This window comes from Mastomys coucha, unplaced genomic scaffold (genome assembly GCF_008632895.1).
Source record: "Mastomys coucha isolate ucsf_1 unplaced genomic scaffold, UCSF_Mcou_1 pScaffold16, whole genome shotgun sequence".
In the NCBI taxonomy this organism is placed as follows: domain Eukaryota; kingdom Metazoa; phylum Chordata; class Mammalia; order Rodentia; family Muridae; genus Mastomys; species Mastomys coucha.
Window position 1 is genome coordinate 69,653,843 of NW_022196898.1, and position 17,808 is coordinate 69,671,650.

The 17,808-nt window shown below is 39.3% G+C and overlaps 1 protein-coding gene across 2 annotated transcripts in view; it reads left to right on the top strand.

The window, feature by feature from the left end:
* Arhgap29 (Rho GTPase activating protein 29) overlaps positions 1 to 17,808 on the top strand; it is a 62,921-nt gene that overhangs the window by 36,435 nt on the left and 8,678 nt on the right. For both annotated transcript variants that reach the window (XM_031375328.1, XM_031375327.1), the window contains exons 8-18: positions 732 to 796; positions 1,201 to 1,311; positions 1,402 to 1,482; positions 1,611 to 1,799; positions 2,425 to 2,562; positions 12,767 to 12,927; positions 13,478 to 13,617; positions 14,516 to 14,620; positions 15,559 to 15,657; positions 16,798 to 16,937; positions 17,583 to 17,771. In XM_031375328.1, coding sequence (XP_031231188.1) covers positions 732 to 796; positions 1,201 to 1,311; positions 1,402 to 1,482; positions 1,611 to 1,799; positions 2,425 to 2,562; positions 12,767 to 12,927; positions 13,478 to 13,617; positions 14,516 to 14,620; positions 15,559 to 15,657; positions 16,798 to 16,937; positions 17,583 to 17,771 — 1,418 coding nt within the window. The remainder of the gene's footprint in view (positions 1 to 731; positions 797 to 1,200; positions 1,312 to 1,401; positions 1,483 to 1,610; positions 1,800 to 2,424; positions 2,563 to 12,766; positions 12,928 to 13,477; positions 13,618 to 14,515; positions 14,621 to 15,558; positions 15,658 to 16,797; positions 16,938 to 17,582; positions 17,772 to 17,808) is intronic.

Consider the following 17,808-nt stretch of genomic DNA (forward strand, 5'->3'; position numbering starts at 1 on the left):
TTTTTTTTGAGCTAGGCCTTCTTACACTAGATACACATACTATGTTGACTGCTAGATATAGGCATACAACAGACAGCACTGTCACTGCCTTTAAAGAAGCCCTACTGTGATGGGTAGAAAAGTATAATCAGTATAATAATATAAACAAATAGCGTGGTAAATGGAGAGAAGAGCAGCAATGGCTGCGTAAGCAGAGAGAAAGGAAGCCGGGCAGAAGCGGCTGAGCGGCTAGTGTGAGCAGTGTAGAGGCTAGTGTGAGCAGTGTAGAGGCTAGTGTGAGCAGTGTAGAGGCTAGTGTGAGCAGTGTTCTCAGTCAAGAGGTCGTGAGAGCAGTGTTCTCAGTGGAGAGGCTAGTGTGAGCGGTGTAGAGGCTAGTGTGAGCAGTGTAGAGGCTAGTGTGAGCAGTGTAGAGGCTAGTGTGAGCAGTGTTCTCAGTCAAGAGGCCGTGAGAGCAGTGTTCTCAGTGGAGAGGCTAGTGTGAGCGGTGTAGAGGCTAGTGTTCTCAGTGGAGAGGCTAGTGTGAGCAGTGTTCTCAGCTGAGAAGATGCTTGCGTGCATGTCTGCAAAGTTCCCCGGCTGATTCTGATGAGCAGTTAGATTCACAGTTACTTCCTTATAATAGCATGATGCATACTAATATGTGTGATCACTTCTTATTTGAAGAAGCACAAATAATTTTACAGTGTGTATGTAGGGAAAAATGCTAATTTTGTCTTTGTTAACTTTTTCAGAATTGGAGTCCACTAGAAATATTGTAAAATTGGCAGAGGCAACTAGATCTAGCATTGGTATACACGTAAGTATTCTGTGAACTCCTTGGACTCTGAAATAAGAGACTACTTAGTTGAATTCCCAGTCAGTTCACAAAAAAAGAACATAATTATTGATCTTTATATTGGAAAAAAATTAATTTTAATAGTTATTCCTTAGGAATGAAACATTTAAGATTTATACAAATACCTATTTTAATACTAGTTTTGCTAACTAGTTCATAATTTCAATATCTGTTTTAAATAAACAAGTCATTTTACTAGAGAAAAACATCTAAAGCTGTATTTTGAAGAACAGGGATATATCTAGAACTCTAGCAACAGTTTTTTTGTAATATCAGTTTTAGGGATTGAACCACACACAGCATATTAGACAAATGCCTCTAACATTGTGCTATTATAAACCTTCCCTTTCACTTTTAAATTCTAGGAGTTTATGCCGCTGCAGTCTCTATTTACCAATGCTCTTCTTAATGACATACACAGCAGTCACCTTTTACAACAAACAATTGCAGCTCTCCAAGCCAACAAATTTGTGCAGGTAAAAATTAATACATACAGCATATGTTTGTTTGTTTTTTAAATACCATCATGCGTTTATAAAACAACTTCTTTTTAATATCCGTATCAGCCTCTACTTGGGAGGAAGAATGAAATGGAGAAACAAAGGAAAGAGATAAAAGAACTTTGGAAGCAGCAACAGAATAAACTGGTTAGTATTGAGCCGGAGCTCCACTTGCCTGTTTATCCAAATCACCTGCAATATATAAACCACCTGTCTTAACGCTGGGTTCCCTTAAACGTTGTCTAATAGTCTGTTTCATGTTCTTTTCTGGGTAGCTCGAAACAGAGACAGCTCTCAAAAAGGCAAAATTGTTATGCATGCAGCGGCAAGATGAATACGAAAAGGCAAAATTGTCCATGTTTCGTGCAGAAGAAGAGCAACTAAGTTCAAGTGTTGGCTTGGCAAAAAATCTCAACAAACAACTAGAAAAAAAGCGGAGGTTGGAAGAAGAAGCTCTTCAAAAAGTAATATTTTTGTTATTTGAAACCTGAATTAGTAATACTCAGCTAAAGATCTGACTCTCAAGCTTTCTCAGGAGTCAGGATCACCAGGAAAGCATATTTAGGTTGTTGGGCCTTGCTCACTGAGTTTCTTCAGTTGGTCAAGACAGGACTCAGACAGGCATCACTTCTGACAAGTCCCCAGGTGACAGCAGTGTTGCTGGTTCAAATCCACACTTCGGGAACCACTGTATTGGCATACTTAGGAGTTTGTTGAAGAAGTATCTTTGGATAGTACTTTGGTTTTTTTTACTTGATTATTTATAAAGTCTACTTTTTAGGCAAGTCTCTGTTATATACCTGTTGAACCATAATAAGCTTTGTATCATTTATGAAATATAATTTGACAATATAGTATTGTTAATTGCTCCTAGCAATTAGAATCTGGTGTTCTTAAATTGCTAACCAAACTGCTGTTTAACTTTAAATTATTTTACTTAATGCATTTCATAGTATTGTATTGAAAATTCAAATACTTCAGATTTTTCTTTTCATAAAGACTTCCCATTTTTTGAAATATTGCTTTAATTAGAGCAAGTTTTTAAGTATAAATTTAGTGATTAGTGTTGTTTCTGTGGTGTTCTTGAAGGTAGAAGAAGCAAATGAACACTACAAAGTCTGTGTAACAAATGTTGAAGAAAGACGGAATGATCTAGAAAATACAAAGAGAGAAGTTTTAACCCAGCTTCGGACCCTCGTTTTCCAGTGTGACCTTACACTTAAAGCTGTAAGTGCTTTCCTCACTATCTGAAGGCCCGGGAGAAAGTCTTGAGATCCCATTAGCTCAAGGTTGAGACTTTTAAATTCTGAGACTCAAAGAACATATGGGTGGGCTCTGTTTCTAATAGGGAGCCGTAACTTAAGCTAACTTTTTTCTCTTTCCTTCTTCCCTCCCTCCCTTTCTTTGCTTTTCATTTCTCCTCCCTCTCCCCTCCCTCCTCCTTCTCACCCTCGCGCCCTCTCTCACTCTCTTGCTCGCTCGTGTGCTCTCTCTCTCTTTCTCTTTCTCTCTCTCGCGCTCTCGCACTCTCACTCTCTCTCTCACACACACACTCTCTCCCTCTCTCTCTCTTGCTCTCTCTCTCTCTCTCACTCTCTCTCTCTCCCTCTCTCTCTCTTGCTCTCTCTCTCTCTCACTCTCTCTCTCTCTCCCTCTCACTCTCTCTCTCTCCCTCTCACTCTCTCTCTCTCCCTCTCGCTCTCTCCCTCTCGCTCTCTCTCTCACTCTCACCCACGTGTGCATTTCAAGACAAGATCTGATGTGAGGCCTATGCAGACTTTCCACTCAAGTCTTCTGTCCTAACTTCTGAGTGTTGGGATTACATGTATGCTAAAGCAACTTTTATTTACCTGATGCAGTTATTGTCTCAGAAGCGTACTGCCTCTGTCTGCTAACCTAGGCCTAGTCCTGGAAGCGTCTAGTCCCGTACAGTCTTATCTAGGCCTAGAATGTTCTCAGGCTCTGAGACTTATTGCTGAATGAGCTCACCCTTTCTTCTTTCTGAAGTCTAGCTGGCTGGTTCAGCTCAGCTGTTCTGGCTCAAACTCCTCTCCAAGCCAACTCTCAGTCTGGCTTTCGGATTCTGCTTGGCCTCATGCTCACTTTGGCAGTATGTTTTGATCTTCTGGCTCCTCATTCTCTGGCTTGTTTTACCTTTGTCCGTGTCTAGCTTGTTCTCTCTGTAACCTGTTTCTGTACAACTGTCCTGGTAAAACTCCCCCCTCCCCTGTTCTCTCTCTGCTCTTTTATAGAGCCACCTGTCTGTTCTCATGAGAGTTGGCATGTCCTATTCAGTCAGATCTTTCTCTGATTCGTCGTTTTTTCTGCCACTCAATTAGACATCACTTTCAAGCATGGCTGCATCCTTGTGCAAACTAACTTTACCTTCATTGATGGGGATTAAAGGTGTGTGTTAAGGCTGAGCCACACCACAACTAGAAACAGGTTTTTTCAGGAAATAACATCGTCTCAGGGTTCACAAGGTGATCAGATATCCTGCAACATGTATGTACCACTGTGCCTGATTTTGTTGTTGTTGGGTGGGTGTTGTTTCGTTACTTTTGTTCTTTCTCTTCACTGTATACCCTGAGTTGATGATTTATTTGGCTAAAATTTAAATGCGAGTATTGATAATTGACTGACTACCTTTCTTGCCTTAGTTGGTAAAACTGATTTAAACCCCAAAACATCTGACATTGCTGTGAGATAGTTTTTGGAATTTAAGTTTAAAAAGGATGGTAAAACTGAACTGAGTGATTTATGAAAAAACAAAGCATCCTGTGTCACATTTCCATTCATGTCTTTAAGTATTGTGAAAAGAGTCTACATTCAACAAGCCCTTTTGGCATGTAGCTAACAATGTAAAAAATAGACATCAATCCCTGTTAACTGCCACCACTGTTGGGAGTCAGGAAATCTCTTCGGTGTTGCCCATCTGTTGTCAGTTGCCACCTCCACACCTGATCCTGATCCTTAGTGATACTCAGGTGTTCTCCATCTTCTTAATTAGCATAAGCGTTTCTGTGTGTAACTATTCCCTACTTTTCCAAAATGTCTCATAGTGGACTCACAGTACACAACCTTTTGAGACAGGCTGCTTTTTTTGTTTTTGTCTTTGTTTTTCGAGACAGGGTTTCTCTGTGTAGCCCTGGTTGTCCTGGAACTCACTCTGTAGACCAGGCTGGCCTCGAACTCAGAAATCCTCCTGCCTCTCCCTCCCAAGTGCTGGGATTAAAGGCGTGTGCCACCACCACCGGGCCCGAGACTGGCTGCTTTTAGCCCCTGATTCCTTTGCAATTCATCAGTGTGGTACATGTGTCAGTAGCTCCATTCTCTGTCTTGGTAGCTGATAGACCACTGTGTTAGTGTGTCAGTGTTAGTCCATTCACCAGGTGGACAGAATGTTGATTATAGTTTGGGTCATTATGAATGAAGCGCCAAGAGTATTTGTTGACAGGTTTTGTTGCACATAGATTTCATATTTATAGGAACATATAGGAGTGTGCATGTCACTGTCAGATACATCATTAGCTCAATAAGAAACTATAAGACAATTCTCTAGAGTAACTGATCAGTGTGAGAGTTCTAGCTCGGTATCCTTGTATTATGACATGCTTAGCTGCTCTAATAGGTGTGTGGTAAAGACCTAATTATGGTTTTCATTTGTGTTTCCAGAATAAGGGAAGAGGGGAGTAATGTAATTATATTTTAATTAGAACTTTAAAAATAATATTAAAAATAGTTTCAAGAGCTTATCTATCATTTAGCTATTTTAAATTTTTCATTGTGTTTTGTTTTTGCTTTCTTATGATTGAATTTGCTTGTATTCTGTCTCATTTCAAAGTTTTTCCTCTACACTTTAGCAGTGTCTTCTAGGGGAAACTTTAGGTCTATCTTGCTCTTGTTTTAGTCATGCTCTTGATGTTATGTCTGTAAGAGTGTTTGACTACACCCAAGGTCATAGAGTTTCCGCTTTGTTTTGTGCTACATTGTATAGTTTGACACTTGCGTATATGGTCTATATTGAGTTCATTATTGTGTGAGGTGTGGATTGAAGCTGGAGTTTGTGTTTTATTTTGTTTAGTTTTGTTTTGTTTTGCATATAGATACCAAGTACCAGCACAAAGAGGGCAGTGCCAGAGAACTTATTACTTAACATTTCCAGTAGAACATACAAGGAAACGATAGCTTTGGCAGGCAGAAAACAGGAGTGCTCAGATTAACCAAGTATAAGAGTCTTTATTGGAAATTGTAGTGGTACACACCTGTAATCCTAGCATTTGGGTGATCAAAATTCAAGGCTAGCCTTGGCAATATAGCAAGTTTGAGGCCAGGCCTGGACTATTTGGGACTCTGTCTCAAATAAACTATAACAACAACAACAAAGAATTTTAGCTGGGGCTTCCTCAAGAAAGTCAAAGTGAGCAGGGACTGTAGGCTGCTAGGCCAGCTGCTCTGCGTGGTGCAGTGAGCTTCGGGAGTGAGGACATGTGTCTTTCAGCCTTGCTCTTGATTTAGGCCAGGGGAAATTGGCCTACTGTAGATATACATTGGCTTGGGCTATAAACTTGAGACTTAGCAGTTTTGTGTATGAAGATGTGATGTTCTCCAAGCTCTTGTCTAATCAAGTACAATTTCTCCCTGGCTAGCTTTTTTTTTTTTTTTTTGGTTTTTCAAGACAGGGTTTCTCTGTGTAGTCCTGGCTGTCCTGGAACTCACGCTGTAGACCAAGCTGGCCTCAAACTCAGAAATCCGCCTGCCTCTGCCTCCCAAGTGCTGGGATTAAAGGCGTGTGCCACCACTGCCTGGCCTAGCTTTTTTTTTTTAAAAAAATACCATTAAAGAAAAGGGGGTTAAGAGCACTGGTTGCTCTTCCAAAGGTTCTGAGTTCTACTCCCAGCAACAACATGATAACCATCTGTAATGGGTTTTGAGTCCTTCTTCTGGTGTGCATGAAGACAGAAAACACACTCTCACACATTTTTTTTTTTTAAATATAGCAAAAGCTAGGCAGTTGGGTGCACGGACACAATGGCTTGAAGCACTGTGCTGTTTCCATTAAGTACCTTTGCATCTTTTTCAAACCTGTTGACCAGATCTTAACATTCATACTTCTGAATTCTCTCTGTTGATTCTGTTGCTTTATACTGAAAATGAGATGTGAGCACAATTTTATTCTTTTTAGGAATTACATGAGGGGTTGGAGAGATGACCCAGCAGTTGAGAGCACTGGCTGCTCTTGCAGAGGACCTGGGTTCAATTCCAAGTGCCCACATGGGAGCTCACAACTCTATAGTCTGTAACTTCAGTGTCACGGAATCCATCACCTCTTCTGGCCTCTGTGGGCACCAGACGTGCATGTAGTCCACAGACACACATGCAGACAAAATGCTCATACACATAAAGTAATAATAATTCTAAAAATACTCAAAAAACATTTGACATTCTTTAATGTTCCATAAAAATTATTAGAATCTGCTTGTCTATATGAAAAGAATGTTATAAACATTTTCAGTGGAGTAGATGTATTAAGTCTTAGATCAGATTGGGAAGAATTAGCTACATGTTTGTATATCTCTCAGTTTAGGTCTTCAGTTTTTAATTTTGAACATTTTTTTCAACATAAGAATCTTTGACAGGCCGGGCGGTGGTGGTGCACGCCTTTAATCCCAGCACTTGGGAGGCAGAAGCAGGCGGATTTCTGAGTTCGAGGCCAGCCTGGTCTACAGAGTGAGTTCCAGGACAGCCAGGGCTATACAGAGAAACCCTGTCTTGGGAAAAAAAATAATAAAAAGAATCTTTGACAGGTTTTATTTATATCTATCTCTATTTGTGGAGTTGTTGTGAGTAATCTAAAAACAAATACAACATATCCATTCATTCCACTTATTTTCAAATTTCAATTATTTCATAATATTAAGAATCATAGTTAATTTTTGCATGAACTTTTATTTTGAACTTGTAAATGCTTTTATTTTAGGGACATCTGTAGATTTCTCCAGTTCTCGTTGTAGAAAATTAAGCTGTTTGCAATAAGGGCAGTTGTGTGTCTTTTTCCTTTAATAGTTCTTTTACTTATATTTTATATATCTTTTAAGTTTCTTATAAGGCAGTCAGTTAAATAAAATTCATGAGAGAAAATTCCCATGTCTTAGTCTGTCTTAGAAGAAAAGCATTTAGCCTTTTATTATTTCAGTAGGCTGGTAGATGCTCCATGTTCATGTAGGACATTTCCCCTGTGTTTGCTGAGGGTTTTACCTGTTGTTCTATGTGATCATGTAGTTTGCCTTCCAATTCCCCTTCCTTCCTCTCTTCTCCCCCCTCCTTCCCCTCCACCTTTTCCCTGTTTACTCTCTTTGTCTTGGTTAGGGTAATCTGCTTTCATAAAATGAGGTGAGAAAGTATTCTTAACTTTTGTGGGAACGGTTTATCAGATTTGTGTTATTTCTTCCTATCTAGCAGCATGTGTGGTAACTAGGGTTGAGATTTTTAGAAGAATTTTTTTTTTTACTGCATAGTCATTTCTTTTGATATATTCAAATTAATTATTTCTTAGGTGAAGTAGCTAATGGCTTACATGGAATTGATCCCTTTCAACTTGATGAACAAACACACATGCATGCATGCATACATGGTGGCTCTGGCTTACCTTTGTCTAAGTGGGTAGAGTGATGTTTCCTCTTTCACTCTCAATGTTATTAGCAGTCAGTACACACACCCCATCAGTCTTGCAAGAAGCTTATATATTTCATTGATCTTTCAGGGAAAAAAGTTTTTAGCTGCTTTTCCCCCAGTTTTATTAGTTTCAGCTTGCTTTCTGTTTGCCTTTTCTTTTTTAACTCTGATGATCACTCTTCATTGAGCCCTGCTAGTATATCGTTTTTCAAGCTTCAGATTGCCTCCTAAAGATTACTACCTACAGCCCACAGATTTTGAAATGTGTTTTCATTTTTCTTTAGTTCAAAACATTTTTTAATTTCCCTAGAGAGTTTCTCTTTGAATGATAATGTAAAAGCCTGTTGTTTGATTTTTCTGAGCATTGAAATATTTTCCAGACTTTTTTTTATAATGACTTCTAGTTTAATTCTATTGTGGAAAGAAAAATTAGTTGTATGATTCCAGACTTAAATTTGTTACATTTTTTTTGATTGACTAAGTATAAAGTTTAAAAAAGAAAGCAGAAGTTGATAAAATTGAAAAGATAAGGAAAAAACAATGAGATTAAAAGGTGTTTCTTTGGAAAGATCCACAAGTGTACTTTTAAAGAGTATGTATTCTTTCACTGTTGGCTAGTCCTTTGTTCATATCAGTTCCTTAGTCTATGCTGTAACTTAGTTCTTCTGTATTCTTGGTTAGTTATAGTTAACTGTTTCTCTCTACTGAGATGGGTTTAGAGTCTTCAACATACCATACATACTTCAGCTTTTGCTTTATGTATTTCGAAATCTGTTGTTAGTTGGTTCTACATTAACAAATGTTACACCATCATAGCAAATTGATCTTTCATTTTTGAAATGTCTCTTTCCTAGTTTGTTTGTCTATTGCTCAGATAAGACAGTGACTGAGATGAACCTAGGGAGGAAAGGCTTATTGGTTCAGAGGTTGTAGGTCAGCATCAAGGGAAGCCAGAGCAAGGATCTGCAGGCAGGAACTGAGCAGAGACCACAGCAGATACCTGTATGCCGACTTGCTTTCCACGGCTTGCTTTGCTGGATTGGTTTTTGTTTTGTTTTATTTTGTTTTGTTTTGTTTTGTTTTTTAAGCCAGGACCACCTGGCCAATATGATGAGAACAGCTCCCCAAATGAGGTTTCCCCTTCCCAGATGACTGCAGTTTGTGTCAAACCGACAACTAACCAACAGGCTCTTTTTAGCCTGGCAAGTTTCCTTGCTTTTTTAGTCTACTTAATTAGTAGATATATATATGCTATGCTATGTGCTATGACATGATATTGATATGATGCGGCTATTTCAGCTTACTTTTTACTTAGCTATTTTGAACAATGGTTTCACTAGAATATTAAATTTTCCACTAGGATGAGCTTATTGATAGCTTCATAGTAAGCTGCGAAGTGTTATCTTGTCCTGTTCTTTTGCTTCAAGTTCACTGCCTCTCTGTTGTTTTTCTTTTCCATATAGTCCTTTGAGAACTTTTTTGTAAATTTGCTTCTCATTACTAACATTGCCCTTTTTGTGTTTCTCTGAGATTTGTCTTTTCATGTTATAAGCTATTTTCCCCTCTTATATGTATATATTTGTGTAGGTGTATGCGTGGGTACACATGGAAGGAGCTCAGAGTAGTCTCTTCCCTCAGGAACCATCCACTCTTTCTTCTCAGCACATAGGCCGGGCTGGCTAACCATAGAGCCCTGGAGATCCATCCCTCCCTCCCCAGTGCCAGGATATAAGTACACACCACCATACCTGCTTTTTTTTAATTTAGAAAAAAAAAAAAGTGTGAGGCTGAGGTCTGAGATTCTCACTCATGCAAGTCAAATAGGTCCCCATCTCCCCAGCCCCCTGTAATAACTGCCATAGAGGCTCTGTCCTGGTGTGCGGTCTCAGATTCGCATCTGTCTTCTGTGAGTGGTGAAGATTTTCCTAATAGTTCACAGGGAAGTAGTTTTGCTGGGAGACACCATCTGCAAATGTTTGCTCACCAGACAGAACACCAGTAAGTGCCAAAGAAGCAGTCACACTGGAGTCTAGTCTGCTGAACCCATCCGTTTAACTGGGGTTCCCTTGTAGGAGCTGAGCAGCCAGAAACTAATTACAAAGGAATAGTCTCCCCCAGCAGCTGTTAACTGCTTATCCATCCTAAGAGAAGGGCCTGTGGGGCCCCGCCCCCACTCCCAGCAACTGTTAACTGCCTGTGTATCCTTGAGGAGGGGAGGGGAATCCCAGCTGCTGAGGGTTCAAGAAGGCTGTGTGTGTCATGCCCGGAGGACAGCATTCCACAACAAATTTTGAATGCTATCCTAGGTATTTTTGACATTGTTCTGTGGGACTCTGAGTCCTAGTACTGTTTTAAAGTGGGGGTGGGGGCATTTGATCTAGGTCTGTTCTCTCTCCTAGCTTTGGGTCTGTCACCTTGGTCTGAGTGGGAAGCTGAAGCTTAGAGCTGGCTACTCCTCTGCTCTCCAGAAAGCTAAAGGCATCCATCACTTCTTCCTCAGTAGAGGAGGTGGGTGAGCGATGCCGGAATAAAGAAAAAAATAAAAGCTACAGGAGTTTCAAGAGTTCACCACCATACTTTGACCACAGCTCTTCTGATCTTAAGGGAGGATTCACTTCAGTTTGAGTTCTCTTCAATTCTGTAACTGCCATCACTGTTACAGGATTGTGTCACAAGGACATAGGCTTGTGTGAGTAATGGAGCAAGAAAGGAATGGGTCAGAAAAACCAGGGCTTTCTTCCTATGTTTTGAGTCACGTGTTCTATTTCTCAGCTGTTTTGGTCCACAGAGGCCCCCTCGTGAAGCTGTCTCTATTCATGTCCAGTGTCACATTTGTGGGAATCAGTCTAGGCTGGAAAATTCGATGAGAGTGGGAAAAGCAAGAAAAGTTCCCAAACTTGTCATATATTTGCACAGTCTGCCTACCTCCGTTTGCTCTGGGCAGTCTGAGATAAGTGGTACTAATACATGGTTCTGACCAGGACTTTCAATGGATGCAGATGGAGGAAAATTTCCATCTCAGTGAGGAGCGATTCAAATGTTTTGAGCTCTTAAAGTTGTAAATTATTTATTGATGTTTGATTGTTATTAGATTTATGAAATCTATCTCAAACTATAGCTGATACTAGTTAAGATTGAGTAGGTATCTGTCTGTGTGTTAAGATACCTATCTATATGAACTTACCTAGTTCTCAGAAGGGCCTACTATGTAAACATTTTTAGCTCCGTTTTACTAGTGCAGAAAAAGAAGTTTAGAAAGTCTTTCTTCCCAGTCTTTGGGCAGATCACCTTATCATTACTCAGGTAGTCCATAAGTGATGAAGAGATTTGGATTTTGAACAAGACTTTTGAGATCAGAATCTTCATTTAAACAAGATCTCTCAGATGACTCATTGAACTTTTTCAAATTTCTGGTACAGAGAAATCATAAATAACTTGGTTAGTGTTGCACACCCATGTAAGTGACCCTTTAGATCAAGCAAGTTCAGCTTACCACCGGGCTACCCAAATATGTTAGCCAGTCATTGGACTTAAACTGTACCAAATAGAGGCTAACTGTCCTTTGTTAATTGAAGGATTAAGACACAAACTGTTCTTTTGGGTACACATTTCAAATACTGCTTATGCTCACTGACTTCTCCTTAGAGAAATGTGTTATCCACCTGGGCTCTGGTTAATTAAGAATTGATCCTATCATCTGATAAAACAGTCTTTTGAGATAACATTAATCAAAGTGTGGCATTTTTTCCATCTTGTTTTCCTTTCGTCCATACCACACAGATCCAGAGTGGCGTCTTAAGGAGTAAATGAGACTGTGCTTTACTTAGTCTTTGGCTTCCTTCTCACTCCACCTCCAGTGACCTTTCTTGACCTGAGTCAGACGCTCTGCTTGCTTGAGTGTGCTTCGGCCTGGAGCACAAGCACCGTCCACCTCTGGCCACCTCTGTCTTTTGTTTGAATTGGCCGCCTCTCTGGGGCTGTGTCCTGGCTCTTTCTCACGTGGCTCTTTCTCTCATAATTCAAATGTCAGCTCTTTGGCCTTCCCTAACCTATCAGGTTGAAAAAAACCCTTCCAGAAACACAAGCCTGGTGACAAAGCAGGGGGTAGCATTGTCATCTTTTAATTACATATGAGGGCTGTGTGTTATGTACGATGGGAGACATGTATTCCATAGCGTGTGAGTGGAGGTCAGAGAACAACTTTCTGGAGTCAGTTCTCTCCTCCAGCTTTACTTAAACTCAGGTCCTCAGGCTTGTGTGGGCAAGTGCCTCTACCAGCTGAGCCATCTCACTGTGCAAGTTGATATTCTTACATGATGTTTATAGCATTTTTCAGTACCACAAAATATTTTAGGAACCACCCTTAAGATAATATAGGTGGATGAGGATCAGCAGCTCATCAGTTTGCCATGATATACTGAAGTATAGCATGTGTCTAAAATTCGTTAACAGATAACTCAGATATTGTATGAATTCTGGCATGTTAGGTTTTAAAATCACTGTTGGAGTCACTAGCGTGGATAGTGATAGTATTTTTAGACAGTTGTTGACCTATAGCTGTTAGATTAAAACTACTATTTGATTTCCAGTCTAAGCTGTGCATACCATCAGTCAACATAGCATGCTGATGGTGATAATCAGTGTTCTGTATGTCAGATGTGTGGCCTTTTTATTAGTGTGCTTGTTGACATAAATGTACATAGCGTTTTATAGCTCATGAGTTATATCTGTCTTTTGTCTTTGTCTGTGATTGTAGGTGACAGTTAACCTCTTCCATATGCAGCAGCTGCAGGCTACATCCCTTGCCAACAGTTTACAGTCCCTCTGTGACAGTGCCAAACTCTATGATCCAGGCCAGGAGTACAGTGAATTCGTGAAGGCTACAAGCTCAAGTGAATTAGAAGAAAAGGTTGATGGGTAAGAATTAATGCATAGGAGAAATTATTTCAAATGGGAAAACATTTGCTGAGCTCCTGTCTATGTTTATAAGGAAGTGTCTTTTCTTACACCGGAGTATTAACTTTAATTTTTTTCAATATTTTCGTATTAGTTTGTGAGTTTAAGGAATAGATGCAACATACTTGAGAATGATTCTTTCTATTTTCACACAGCCCTCACTTCTTTGAGTCTTAAAAATTCTTTGGAAGTAGCAAATGATGACCTACATATTTTTGAGTATACCCAAAACTTAACCTACACTTTTTACTAATGTTAGATTAGAAAAGTTTAATCATGATATAAATATTAAATATTCTATTTTTATACCTTTTCCTTATTTCAGCTTTAAAAAATGTATTTTTAAAAGTATTTTTAAAAAGTACACTTTTTTTAAAGCTGTATTTACATCCTTAAAAGATGATGAACTGTATAATAAAGTTATTAGTATTCATTAAGCTTACTCTACATTTATTAAATTAAGAAAAATTTTAGAAGACTTTTAGTGCTGAGCTTTATTTTTACCCCACAGGAATGTAAATAAACAAATATCAAACAGTCCCCAGACATCTGGATATGGACCTGCTGACTCTCTAGAGGATGTCGCACGCCTTCCTGACAGCTGTCATAAACTTGAGGAGGACAGGTGCTCCAACAGTGCAGACATGACAGGTACAGAGCAGACACTGCTTTATGAAGCAGCAGGCTCTCGAATGGGATTACTTACTGAACTGTTCTAGATCAGTTATAGTTTTGACCTCCATGCCTGTCTCAAAAGTCTATACTTAGTCATTGTTACAGAAATTTGAATCATTTCCTTTTACATAATGTCAGTATTTCACCTTATGAAATCTACCTGTGGGCAAGGGTTTTTTTTTAATAATATATTTTTTTATTTACTTTACTTCCCAGTCACAGTCCTCCCTCCCTCCTCTCCTCCCAGTCCCACTCTTACAAGTCACTCTCCCTTTATTCCTTCCACTTCTCCTTAGAGAAGGGGAGCACCCCTTGGGTTCCACCTCTCCCTGGAGATCTAGTCTCAGCAGGTCTAATAGGCACATCCTCTCCCACTGATGCCCAACCAGGCAGTCTAGGTAGGGGAAGGGGATACCGTGGCAGGCAACAGAGTCAGAGACAGCCACTGCTCCAATCGTTAGGGGACACATGAAGACCAAGCTGCACATCTGCTACAAATGTGTAGGGGCCCAGGTTCAGTCCATGCATGCTTTTTGGGTTGGTGGATCAGTCTCTGTGATCCTTTCTGGGCCCAAATTGGTTGACTCTGTAGGTCTTCTGTGGTGTCCTTGACCCCTCTGGCTCGCTCAGTTCTATCCCCCACTCTTCCACAAGGCTCTCAAGCTCTGCCTGATGTTTGGCCATGGGTCTCTGCATGTGTTTCCATCCACTGTTGGATGAAGCCTCTAAGGAGACAGTTATGCTAGGCTTCTGTCTGCAAGCGTAGCAGAGTATCATTAATAAGATCAGAGGTTTGTTCTCTCACACGGATGAGTCTCAAGTTGGGGTAGTTAGGGTTGGCATGGGTAAGTTCTTAATTATTCTTCTTTTAAAGGTCCTTCTTTCATAAGATCATGGAAGTTCGGAATGTTTAGTGACTCAGAGAGTACTGGAGGAAGCAGTGAGTCTAGATCTCTGGACTCAGAATCTATCAGTCCAGGTACAGTAACTAAATATTTAAGGCTAACTGAAAATTCAGTGAAAGATTGAAATGATCTGTTTGAACTATCTCAGGCATAAGAGAATATACATACATATATATACTTTAAAGGAAAACAATGAAATTTACATGCTTGATAACCCAACAAGCAGAACGTGAGTAGTACATGAGAAGCCCCTTTATATACATATATAAGTAATACACATGCACATGCGCATACATATATATAAAATATCACCTCCTATCCCACCAGAATAAATCATTTTATAACTGTTTTCAATGTTTTTAGTAGTATAGTTCATGAACTTTACTCTCTACTGCATGCTATAAAAATAGAATCATTTCCTTACTCTTGATTTGGCATTAGGGATTGAATTCAGGGTATTTATTTATACACTGGCTATAAGTTACCCAAGTGGGCCTGAGCTCATTCTGTAGCCAAGACAAGCTTTGAATCTTGTGTTCTTCCCCAGCAGGCCTGGCAAAACCAAAGGATTCATTTTGACTTCCTTCATCCATGTTAATGTGGATAGCTATCTATTTTCATATTGTATAATAACTTAGTAATGAAAATGTCATTTGGGTTGTGTGTGTGTGTGTGGTTAGTTAATTGCTATGTTAGGCCATACCACCACCAATATTTACTATTAGCTACTCTGTCATACACTAGCTATAGAAGATGCTGCATGTCTTTGTAAAGCCTGTAACCTCAAGTGCTTACTGCCAGAACTAAATAGTAAAGTCTCATAGGAATATATATTGTTCCTAGAGGTGGATATCTGAGTCCCCTGTTATCTAGATTTTGAGAATAGAAGAAAATTTTAATCAAAGATAATAGAATCATACAAATTGTGTAACTCCAAGAATGTTATCACTGCCTATTTTTTACTGTTCTTCAATGTGTAGTCAGATAAAGGTATCCACAATTTCGTTTTTAGGAGACTTTCATCGGAAACTTCCACGAACTCCATCCAGTGGAACCATGTCTTCTGCTGATGATCTAGATGAAAGAGAGCCGCCATCGCCTTCAGAAGCTGGTACTGCATTCTTCTCAGTTAGACCCACTAAACCAGTGGCAGAGCATAACTCGAGATCATTAGTTTGTTATATGTATCTGCTTGTTTATGCATACATATGGATTGATAATAAACTAATCAGATGATCAAAATATGTCCACAAGAATAAGAAATAAAGCTACTAGATCTAAAATATACTGGCAGTGTGTGAACAGCAGTTCATATAGTGTTCTTTCAATAAGTCCAATAGAGTAACTTTCTGTTAAAAGCATGGCACTGCATAAATTCTGGGTAAGCTCAGTCTTAATAGTGTAGGGACTATGAGCAGAAAAACTCAGTGGTAAAACTATTCATTACTGTGCACAAAGCCCTGCCTTCTTGCCTAAGCACTGCAAAACAACAATTACAATAATGAGGAAACTGTAAGAAGCCAAGGGAGAAAAGCGGATAAATGTACTTCTCAAGAACAAGGAAAGTTGTGGATGTGTCAGATATAAAAATCATTTACCTTAATGACTTGAATTGAACTGATATAAATTGTTTTTGTTTCTTTGTTATACTGTTCTTTTGGCAGAATTTCACAAATTAATAGGGTATCTGACTTCCACTATGATTAAAAATATAACTAGCGCTGGGCGGTGGTAGCGCACACCTTTAATCCCAGCACTTGGGAGGCAGAGGCAGGCAGATTTCTGAGTTTGAGGCCAGCCTGGTCTACAGAGTGAGTTCCAGGACAGCCAGGGCTACACAGAGAAACCCTGTGTCAAAAAAAAAAAAAAAAGACTAATAAGTATTATCTTGAATACACATATTGCTCGTATGCTAGCTTCATGTAACTAGCTCTTTTAAAGTAGTAATTGGGTTTCTTAGGAGTAATGCCACCTGTAAACACACTACTCTTTACAGGCATATTAATAAAAGCATAAAATTGTTTATCTTGGGGTTACTGTGTCTTGGCATCCTAGAATTAGCTTACTGGTTTGGTGATGAGTATTAAAGCATTTCAAGTGTGGAGTTATATCTATAAATTGTTTTGGATGTTAGAAACCCCAGACGATAGTTTTTTGTAACATGTAGACGACTGAGAAATCTAAGGATCACTCATAATACATAAAGATTTTCTCATCCATTTCCATTCTCATGTACTGTTTCTGTTACAAGGACCCAATTCCCTCGGAGCGTTTAAGAAAACCTTGATGTCAAAGGCAGCTCTCACTCACAAGTTTCGCAAGTTGAGATCCCCTACAAAGTGCAGGGATTGTGAAGGCATCGTGATGTTCCCGGGCGTCGAGTGTGAAGAGGTGAGATCTTTCTGGACGTGCACTGGCCTTCTCACTTGTTTGTTGGTTGATTTCTCAGTATTTATCAGTTTGTTTGTTTTTTTTTTACTAGAATATAAAACAATAGACTGGTTTGGGCATCTTCATATGTGTGTGTCATTAAATAGTGCAGGTTTTTTTTTCCACTAAATGCACTTAATTTTGTTAGGATTTTACTTATTAGGCTCTTTATAAATAACATTTTTTTAATTTTTTTTTAATTTTGTGTATATTGGTGGTTTTCCTGCATGTATGTCTGTGCATCGACTGTTTGCAATGCCTTTGGAGGCCAGAGAAGGATGTCAGATGCCCTGGGACTGGAGTTAGAGAAAGAGGGTTGTGAGCCGCCCTGTAGGTGCTGCGAGTTAAAAGCCGGTCCTCTGGAGGATCGGCCAGTGCTTTTAACTGCTAACCCATTCCTCCACCTCTACAAATATGTTTTTAATAAGTTGTACCACAGTGTATCTTTTATTGTTTTGTATTCTGTTCTCTTGTTAGGTCTATTTAGACCTTACAAATAATGCACTATAAACTTGTTTTTAATTTTGTTACCAATCTGTCCATAGTTTGTTCAGTTGTAAATAGATCTAAAATGAACTGATCAGTTTTAAATGTCATTTCCTGTAGTGTCTTCTTGTTTGTCATCGGAAGTGTTTGGAGAATTTAGTCATTATGTGTGGTCATCAAAAACTTCAGGGAAAAATGCACATATTTGGAGCAGAATTCATACAAGTTGCAAAAAAGGAACCAGATGGCATCCCTTTCATACTAAAACTGTGTGCCTCTGAAATTGAGAACAGAGCCCTGTGTCTTCAGGTACCTACGTCCGTTGTAATAAAAAGTGAATTTGTAC